Here is a 10,009-nt window from a genome sequence, read left to right on the forward strand (position 1 = left end):
ACGAAGAACTTAACCGATAGTCACGCCGGTGCAGTGTCGTGCGTCTACGAACTGTGTGGCGCGACGTTGATTTGGCCACGCTCATTCCCTTTTGAAGCCTGGGGGGATGTTCACACAGAGTGGTTGAGGACCGGTGATGTGGTTTCATGCATTGAAGTGGAAAACTGGCTCATTAGGCTTCTCGGCATTTGTCAATAAGTTAAAAAATAAATAAATAACGCATACAAGCAGTATGCTTCTATGCAGGGGAGCGGGGTGGATTGAAAGAAACGCTGAAAACTGACCAGAGCCCAAAGAGGGAGGCTTGTTGCTATGGTAACCACACACATAAATATATATATATATTTACACACGCATACACACACACACACGTGTTAATTATGTTGTAATTGTGCATATCATGATGTTCAGAACATGCCTACTTCATAATTGAACTGAACTGTCATCATCGCGGCTCCAGACATGAAACACCCTCCGGGCATCTGCATTTGAAATGGCAGCGGTGAAGCATCCTATTATTAATGCATTTTTTTTTTCACCATGCCAGTAAAGTCAAACTCGGAATGCTTTTTTTTTCAATTGAAAGCATTTCTGGAGTAATGACATGGTCAAATTAAATTTGACTACAGTGGTAGCTTTTAAACACAATTATTAATATGTGATTATATTTTCAATTATTCATGAATACATGTTTAGTTTTTTTTTTTTTACATACATCATTTATCGTGCTCAGGGTCAGTGGGAAGCGAGGAGCCTATCGATGGATGAACTCGGGTGGGAGTAGGGATAAAAACTGGATTAATTGCCAATCAATCACAGGAGAAGGAAGCATACACGGGAATGGGCAACCGTTCACAACCGTGGCCAATTTTGAGTCATTTTTGGACTCGGGGTGGAAATCAGGTTACGGCCGGCTCTTAACTTAATGAGTGGTGGCAGGGGTTGCAACTGCAGTCATTTTTTTTAAAAACTGCATTAAAAAAAATCCTTCCCTTGTATGTCAGCATTCAATGTATTATTACAAGTTCAAAATGCTAGACTTAAAAAAATCTTTCTCCTGTTTGTAACATCTGCGGACCTCTTTACATAAATATAATCCCCCCCCCCCCCCCTCAAAATCTTTTAAACGTATAAAGCAGGATCTGCTTGCCATTTTCCCTTGATTTCTAACTGGATTGTCAGGTTACAAGATAAAACCAAGAGGAAAAAAAAATTCTGTCAAATTAGTGGAATCAGAAGGGTCACACTGGCTCATTAACGTATTCACTGCCAGCCCATTAAAATGGACCTTTGACTTATAGCCATCAACGGCAGTTCCTCAAAACGGGGTGCCGGCTTCATTTTTAATTTGGCGCAGTTACTTTTTCGGTGAGTTGAAGGACAGGACAGGACAGAAAAAAAGAGAGCTGAAAATGTTTTTTTAATTTTTTTTTTTTTATTAAGCATGCTACAGACGAAATATAGATGACATTCAAATCAGCATTCAAATGATTGGAACAACTTTTCCAATTTGAAAACGAGACATATTGGAATTAAGAAAGACCATTACAATTTGAGAAAATAACACAATCTGAGAGCAACAAGGATACATCATGACCATTTCGAGACAATAGTTTCCATGGATCTTAAATTTAGGAATGCTTGAAACTGAGGACAGTTTTCTACAAATGCATTTTTTTTTTCTTACAGGAATACTTAAGGCACAGAAACTTTGGTCCAACTGAGTAGAAGTCTCAAGTAACCTGTTTTGTAACCCAAAAACAGTTTCAAAGCAAATAAATGCCATTGGCAATCACGCTGTACTGCGATGCAAAGGACAATGGATGTTCGAAAACCAGCCTGGAAAAAAAAATAGATAAAAATGCAACGCCACATTGTGATACGTCACCAAAAGCACGCTGTCAAAGTAAAAAAGTAAGGCCGAATCTAAAGGGGAAGAAAAAAAACTAATTTATTTGATGTGGAAGGGGCCCGTGGGAAGAAGCTCAGGCCCAAGCAAATTCTGCTGTTGGCTGGAGAGCGGCGTTGCAATTTTGGAAACACTCCTTCGATATCTGGCTGTGACTCCTCAAAGTGGAAACGATCCAGAGTGAAAAATCTGGCAGTTCAGCGACAACGCTCGAAAGAAACCCACGACATTTTAAGGTACATCCATGAGATTACACAGCATACGAGGGGGGGGGGGGGGGGCGGCTGTGGACAGCCCATATTAAATAAGGCACGTGTATTTTCAGGGTTTTTTTTTTTGTCGACATTAAGAAATAATTGCTGCTCGCTCTACATCAAACTATCATACGGGATGACAATCAATGTCAATATCTTCCCGAGGTATTGAGGACAGCTGACCAACGAGCGTCAACAGCAACATCCCTAATTTTTGACCAACGTGACAAAGGTCAACATAGCTCGTGAAAACCGAGTGGAATTTGGGTCCCGTCTTTTTTTTTTTTCGTTTTAAATGGTGGACTTTGAGAAGGAAACTCGTAGGTGTTGGTTGCATCCCATGTTGTAGTTGTGAAGGTCAATCAAAGCTTGGACGGACTCTTCGACTGTTGACATCTGGATCAGGGCCATTTTGCGATCCCTGAGAAAAAAAAAAACGACAGCGTTGTCAACGCGAGCACCTTTTTGCTGATTTTTGTCACTTCTGGAGATGTCAGAGATTTTTAAATAAAGCATACTGGAAAAACTTAAATGCTTTCACTGTGCCGCCGGCGTTTGAGAAGAGCAGTCGCAGGTCGTCCTCCGTTACATCTTGCCTGAAAAAGATATAAGGCACATGACCGGCAGTTCTAATTTCACCTACGACACACGGAACAGTTTGGTTGTTGGGGTTTCCGAAACAGATGCGGGCGTTGCCGGGAACAGAGCCGACGGAATTAAAGAGAAACTCATTAGTAACACTTACGGGATGTTGGAGAGGTGGAGGGTGGCGGAGGGCGGGAATATGTTTTGGAAGTTCTTGGATCCGGGTTTCTTGAAGCGATGAAGGGGAGAGTTGGCGTAGTCCTTGGTCAAGCCCTGGTCGTCCAGGCCGTCGCGAGGCAATGCCACCGTCTGGTGTTTGGACAGGGTTGCCCGGATAATTTTCCCGTACATCTTTTGGCCGTTCAAGTGGCTCATGGCTTGAGATGGGGGAGAGGAAAACACCTTTGAGGGTTCTGACGATCTATTTTGAGTAAGTTTACCGTTTGAAACAAGACAAGACAAAACAAACAAAAAAAACGGATTTCAATTCGAATGGCCGCTCACCTAACTGAGCCTGGTTGGCGTCTGACATCTGGATGAGAGCGCTGTCTTTCTTATTGTACAGAATTTTCACCCTCTGGACATCGCCATAGACGCCTAAGCGGGAGCCGCGATGGCACAAAGCAGGGCCGTCAGAAAACGCAAATCAAAAAGAGCGGTCGAGACAAGGATATCATAGACGAGAATCAACCAAGAGAGAAGAGAGGAGCACACAGATGGAATTTATAGAAGATTTCAAGAGAGAGGTGCGTGGTAAGGATATAGAAACAACAGCCTCTTAAATTGATTGGTTATTAGGTTACTGTTGATCATATGGCAAGAAATAAAAACATGCAAAAATACCTCTCTATATGTTGCTTAACCATGCATTGCTATCATGAAATTGTGACAGACCATAAACATTAACCCAAACCAAATTAACTGGTATGTCGCTTTGCGGTTCTATTCTGCGCAAATACAAACAAAACACACGTGATATTAAAAATGACTAATAATTGTAATTTTAAAAAAACAACAAAAAAAACAAAGAGGATGAAAATAGAAAAAAAATTAAAACAAGAGTAGATAGCAGAAAAGAGAGGAGAGCAAGAGCCAACGATAACATACCGAAGAGGGTAAACAGACTTTGGGGCGTAACCATCTTTAGAGGGAGAGAAGAGCGACAAGCAGCGTGAGACAGGTAGAGAGGTAGAAGAGTCGGAGCGGAGCGGAGGTAGAGATGGACAGATCGATCCAGAACGGAGGTAGGTAGAAGGGGATGGTGTTTTTGTGTTCTCCCCCCGGAGAGTGATGGAGATGGTGGTCATGGAGGAGGAGAGAAAAGTCATGACGAGTTTTTGAAAAGAGGGGTAGGGGGTGGGGGTGGGGGGCAGTGTCATGTTGGAGGAGGTGGTGGGGGGGGGGGGTGAAACACCCCCCCTCCGCCCAACAACCAGGAAGAAGGGTTACATGAAAGGAGGACGGGGAACAGTCGGGAAACAGAAGGAGGTGAATGTCAATTGTGTGTGTGGGGGGGGGGGGAATAAAAAGTGAGGGGAGGGACAAAATATATATATAAAAAAAAGGTCAGTACACTGGAATGCAGGTCGTTTGGCTTGGTTCAATGTATTCAGCATATAATTGCAACAAAATGCATTTCATCCTGGAAAAGCAAAAGGTAAAAAAAAAAAAAAAAAAATTATACATTAAAAAAAAAAATTATAATCAAAATGAACAAAGAGAGTCATGGCCATGGGATCAAAAACAACATGCAGCAATCTGGAAAGATACAAATTGCACAGTGAGGGAGAACATTAGTGCAAACGGTAGAAGTGGCAACAATTGGCTTTGGCGGGCATGCAATGGACATTCTGTTGGGACATGCGAGAGTTGATGTGAAGGCCGCCGGAGCGAAAAAAAACCGCGGCGTTCACATGAAGTCCGGGGAGGCGCAAAAATAACACTCAAGCGCAGGATCGATCGCGTCGCAACTTCGCCGCGATACCAATTTTGGAATTTTTGAATGACGCAACCGCTCGTCCGCAGCGATGACCAGGAGGGAGACGCGGTCATATTCCACATTGACAATCGCGTCATCAATCTTTTATCGATATATTTTTTCTCCCCTAATTGATATAACGGATCGCAAGGACACAAAGACTTCTAGCGAGGGAGATCACGGAAAAAGAAATACAGGTGGACTGTTCTGTCTTCTAAACACGTCTGCAAAGCCGTGACAATTCGTCTCGCTTTCATCTGCTCAGTGGCTAACATCCTGCCGGCACTGTGATCATCGGTGACGAGTAAATAACAACTGTCTCCCTCTCTCTCCACCCAATGCTTCTCATCGGGATTTTAAAAGAATTGCAATCGTTCGAGTTTTGCCCCCCCCCCCCCCCAGCAACAAAGTCAAAAGTTCAGAACTGCAGTCGACCAAATCAATGACATTATGAAGTCACGCAACAATCCCTTCCCCTCAACTCCAAAGCGAGCTGTCCAAGACCAAGCAACATATTGCAATCTACTAAAGATTAGCCAACAAACGGCATGGCGGGAGGGGGGGGGGGGGGTCTTCATACTTAAATCGTTCCGGGAGCTGGTGTGTATCCGGGTTGTGTGTTACTGACCTCTTCATTGAGATTGCTGACCAAGAGCACCCCGCTGGAGCCCGTCTGTCCAGCCAGCGCCACCCTCCCCGCAGCGGCAGCGGCCACCGCCGCCGCGCTGAGCGGGTTCAGGGCTCCTGCCGGGCAAGATTTGAGAAATGATTCAACTCTCGAGTGTACCGAGAGTGAGCCCGACTCGAAAACAAAAAATCACAGTGACTTTGATGTCGTCTCGCGAGAGGTCGACAGGAGGGAGTATAAAAGAGGAAAAAAATGTTGTATCTACCTGGAATCTTACCGAGGAGGGAGTTGTCTTTGCTGAGAGCCACGGCGACGGCGGGGTCCATGGTGGGTTGACCGTCGCCGGCCGGCAGCTCCGGCCGCGTGTAATCCCGACTCTTATCGTTGTTATACTTGACGTTTAAGTTGACGAGCTTGGAGAAGTCGATCCGCAGCGTGCAGCAGGCATTGTAGATATTCTGACCGTCCAGTGCCTGGCGGGGGCCGGGGGGGTCAAAGCCTCGGTGACTGACATGACTAAAGCCCGAGTAACAGATGCGGTCCACCTAAGAATACACGAGGTAGCGGAACGTATCATCTCTCACCAGTTTGGCCTGCTGCGCATTGACAGGTTCGCTGAACTGCAAAAGGGCCTGGAACTGGTTGTTCTTGGTGAACGTGATGATCTTCATGACGGTACCAAACTTGGAAAAAATCTGGGAACAAAAAAAAAGGAACTACGATCTGAAAGTGGCACTCGGAGACGCCGGCCAATTTTTTTTTGGTACATTCCACAATTCAGACCTGTTGGAGCACATCCAGTGTTACCGGGTAGAACATATTGTCGATGATGATCCGCAGTACTGGACTGGAGGCGCTGGCAAGGATTTCCTGGACATCCGCGGCAGGCGAGCCGCCCGACTGAACGGCTGAAACCGCCTGCAGCACCGCCTGGGTCCGCTGCAGCCCAAAGACAAAGTTTCAGTTCCCACCCGTCCCGCAAAGAGGTCAAACAATCAATTTCCTGCGCGGGGGCCACAAGAACATCCATTTCCTACTCGTTTTTTTTTTTATCAGTCCACTTCATTCTGCCGACACCACGAACCTGATTGCCGGCATCGGTTTTGAGCTCCTTGTGATTTGAGTATTGAATAAAGACGGGGACGTTGCGAATGTGAGGATTGACGGTGGTGTAGTAGTTCACCATCGTGACGGCGGCATCCTCGGTGCCCATCTCCAAAAAAGCCTGGAAGAAAAGGATATCGAATGTCTCAAAATCAATCAATAAAAATACAGATGCAAAGTTACAATAACAGGGTAAAAAAAAAAAAAAGATCCATATCATAAGGTCTACAGAAGCGTTCTTTTTTTGGTGTACATTTAAGACTGATGTTTCTTGGGTTTTAATGGATTTAACCAATTTCAGATGTTAAAATAGGCAAAAGTGCTAAAAAAAATGTAAAACAATAATTTCAAAATAAATCAATCACACAAACGAGAAATGGTGTCAAGACAGACTATTCCCCCCCCACCCCTCCCTCCACACTCACTTGGTTCTTTCCCTTCAGCGTAAGGATATTGGTGACTTTTCCGAAAGGTAAGCCAAGAGCAATGATTTCAGTTTCTGAGGCTTCGTTGGGCAACTTTCTGATGTGAAGCACACGCGATGGCGGTGCCTCCTCCACCCTCAGCTTTTTACTGTCACTGCCACTGGAACTCCCATCTTTAAAAAAAACAAAATAAAAAAACCCACCAATATATTATTCTGTGGGACGACGTAGATATAATGGCGAGCGAAAAGGACGCTCCAAATTTTTAAGCGGCTACTTGGATATAGGACATTCGGCGTGGACGGCCTATTGTTTTACAAAAAAAAAAAAAAAACAACAACAACAAATCAAACCTGACTCTTGCTATCTGTTTGAGGTGCTTCATTTTGCGTTTCCTTTTCAGGAGCAGTCAAGCAAAAACTCACCGCTCATACTGCTCAGGCCAGAGTTGGGACTGTTGTACAGACTCAGCTCATCTGATCCTCTCTACGTACACACACACACAAAAAAAAAGGGGGGGGGGGGCAAATACGATCAGTTAGGCACAGATTACTAAAGTGGATTGTGCACGATCATTTCATCAAAGAACATTTGAGAAAACATCAACAGTGGGCGATAAAGACACGTAGGTGGGGGTGGGGGGAGTCAAAAACCAAGTCGACTGCACCATAGCTACACGCCTACTCATTTCTCCATAAAATGTGAACTGTTCTTCTGTCACAAAATGTAGTTCTTTTGATTCTTTCTTACAGGAATATTAAGACATGGCAAAAACTGTAGTGTTTTATTAAACGTTACATTGCAATCATGGTACGAGATCCAAAATGATGATGAGGTGCGGTAAGAAAGCGTAAGACGCAACCGTGTCAACGCACCTTCACTCCAACCGCAACATCGCCGATCCTGAAAGAGAAAGAATTCCTCATTCGATCAAAAGACTTGCAAAACAAAGAGTTGGTGTGCAGTGGAACCTCGGTTCGCTTTACGAGCATGATTATATTGTCGTCTGTCTTGTTTCAGATCGCGATGCTTCAGTTCACAAACATCCTCAACAGTGCAGCGGTGGAGTGCTTTGTTTCACATAGCATGCATTCTCACATATGTTATAGAGAGATAATACAGAGATGTATTCCAAGCAAATATTAGCAATTAGTTAGAACCGTTGTAACTTTACAGATTTTCCCCAAATCACAAAGACAGAGGGGTTTGATCCTCAGTGGCTGGAAAAAGCATTACATCGTAATAAAAAGTGAAGGTTCGATTTATGATTGGTCATTTGTCCCAGTGGCGCCTTCTTAAGTGGGAGGCATATGAAGAATGGTTTCCACAAATGTTGAAAGTACCTGTTTCACCTGACTTGTTGGTTTCAAATCCATCGTGGTGGCGTTTACAGCCAAAAACAGAACTGTGTCATCATCCCCAAATGTATGAACCCAACGGTAACTCGCTTGATTTGTTTCGCTAAGAATGTCATTGGTGTTCATCGCTTATCAACAACCCGCTTCAATGCACATCGTGCAGTACTGTAGTACAATAAACGCTAAGAATGTACACCAACATGCTGCTGAAACCGCCCACGTGACTCTCAAAGGTGATGATGAAATTGATAGATGTATAATAACACTTGTAATATACATGCACAAGGCGGTGTACATACAGTATAATCATATTTACACGTTGCAGGGGCCCTACATGCTCTTGTAAACTACAGGGTTTACGTGCGGTGAAGCTTTCGATAGTTGTTATGACGCATTTAGAAAAGTTTAAGAATAGCTTTCCACTTGACAACGTTATCCTTCACGGGTAATCATGGTTCCAATGATGGCACGCATGCATGGTTCAAGGATATTAGAGAATTAACTAAATGAGGTCTCATGAGTGGGCAGCCACTCGGGCTATGTGCGCTAACGTTAGATACAAGCTAAACACAAAAGGTGACCAGTGGGAACCTTCCTTCATTGGCACAGAAGGTGGCTCAACGTCAATCAAGTATTCGACTGCATTCAATGCGACCCGGCCAACACTCATAATTGATATAAATATAGATCACAAAGCGACTTAACAAGAACGAGAGGCACGTCCCCCATAAGATTGGCAGGCAGCGGCGCGTGGCTATGGAAACCCGATAATGCTGTAATTACTCAGTCCACCAAATACGCATTTGCCCACTCAGTCGAATTTAGTACGAATATGACAGAACATTACCCGTCCATTTCTGTATATATAATGCCTCTGCGTTGTATCCTTCTGTACCTCCAGTTTACATCAACGGTTGCACAAACATACACACGAGACCAAAATGGAGGCGGTGTTCGTCCCCCCCAGTGACGAAGTCAAGCGGAAATGGACGAAAATGCACGATTTGGAGTAACACAGAAAAAAATGGGAGAAATTTTATTTTTTTGTAAAGCATATGAAACAGATGTTTTTGTGATTCTGAATTTGAGCTATCCACAATATACTTTTTTTCGACACGCTTATCTGAATTTGATTGGTTGAATTATGTCACATGGGTGCCGTTGTATTGCACAAGATTGGCCTCCACCTTGAATGTGTCGTTCGGTCACGTCAGCGCGTCCGCCATATTGAATGTGTTATGTCTGATTATTAAACTACTACAAGACTTAACTTGGGGAAATTTACTTCACTTGTGTATTCACATACAAGCGCAACCTGTCCCAACATACAATCACCTTAGAATACCATCTTATTTATTGTTATTTTACATTTTCTTTCACTACGCTTTTCTGATGTTGTTTTACATTACGGTACATGGCTATTTCGGGGTGTCCCTTGCTGACTGCCCGAAGACTGCTGGGATAGGCTCCAGCACCCCCCGCGACCCTAGTGACGATAAAGCGGTTCGGAAGATGAATGAATGAATGCTATTTTATTTTATTCAAAACTAGTATTTAAAAAATGCAATATATTATGCGCATCAGCCGTTCTTCACCAAGTGTCCCAAAGACCAGGAAAATTCAAATTCACTAGTTTTGCTGCTGCACTTTACTGTTTTGAGTCATCAAGAGGGCCTAAAACGACACCAACTTCGCAATGTTACTCCGTTAAGTGGAACCTTTTAAGTCCCTGGAAAAACAAGGTACTACAGTATTAACATGTACTGTA

General features: G+C 43.8%; 1 protein-coding gene across 2 annotated transcripts; it reads right to left on the reverse strand.

The window, feature by feature from the left end:
* Positions 1-1,593: 1,593 nt before the first annotated feature.
* LOC127592796 (polypyrimidine tract-binding protein 2-like) lies at positions 1,594-9,202 on the reverse strand. 2 transcript variants are annotated; one of them, XM_052053729.1, is made up of 14 exons: positions 9,089-9,202; positions 7,759-7,786; positions 7,309-7,369; positions 6,884-7,056; positions 6,439-6,579; positions 6,138-6,293; positions 5,939-6,049; positions 5,632-5,827; positions 5,355-5,470; positions 3,856-3,889; positions 3,253-3,345; positions 2,909-3,125; positions 2,682-2,759; positions 1,594-2,584 (listed from the first exon to the last, which is right to left on the reverse strand). In XM_052053729.1, exons 1-14 carry the CDS (start codon positions 9,094-9,096, stop codon positions 2,455-2,457), a joined length of 1,542 nt encoding a protein of 513 aa, XP_051909689.1. In that variant the 5' UTR covers positions 9,097-9,202; the 3' UTR covers positions 1,594-2,454. The 2 variants fall into 2 exon arrangements, with proteins under 2 accessions (XP_051909689.1, XP_051909688.1); XM_052053728.1 differs by having other exon boundaries at positions 5,620-5,827.
* Between the last annotated feature and the right edge of the window lie 807 nt (positions 9,203-10,009).

This window comes from Hippocampus zosterae, chromosome 20 (genome assembly GCF_025434085.1).
Source record: "Hippocampus zosterae strain Florida chromosome 20, ASM2543408v3, whole genome shotgun sequence".
Classification (NCBI taxonomy): Eukaryota; Metazoa; Chordata; class Actinopteri; order Syngnathiformes; family Syngnathidae; genus Hippocampus; species Hippocampus zosterae.

Bases quoted from the DNA above. Each gene is read 5' to 3' on its own strand.
- LOC127592796 (XM_052053728.1), bottom strand. The intron at 5,828-5,938 runs GTGAGAGATGAT...GGCCCCCGCCAG, and splicing joins ATGCGCAGCAGGCCAAACTG to GCACTGGACGGTCAGAATAT. The intron at 3,890-5,354 runs GTCAGTAACACA...CTCCCTCTAAAG, and splicing joins TCAGCAATCTCAATGAAGAG to ATGGTTACGCCCCAAAGTCT.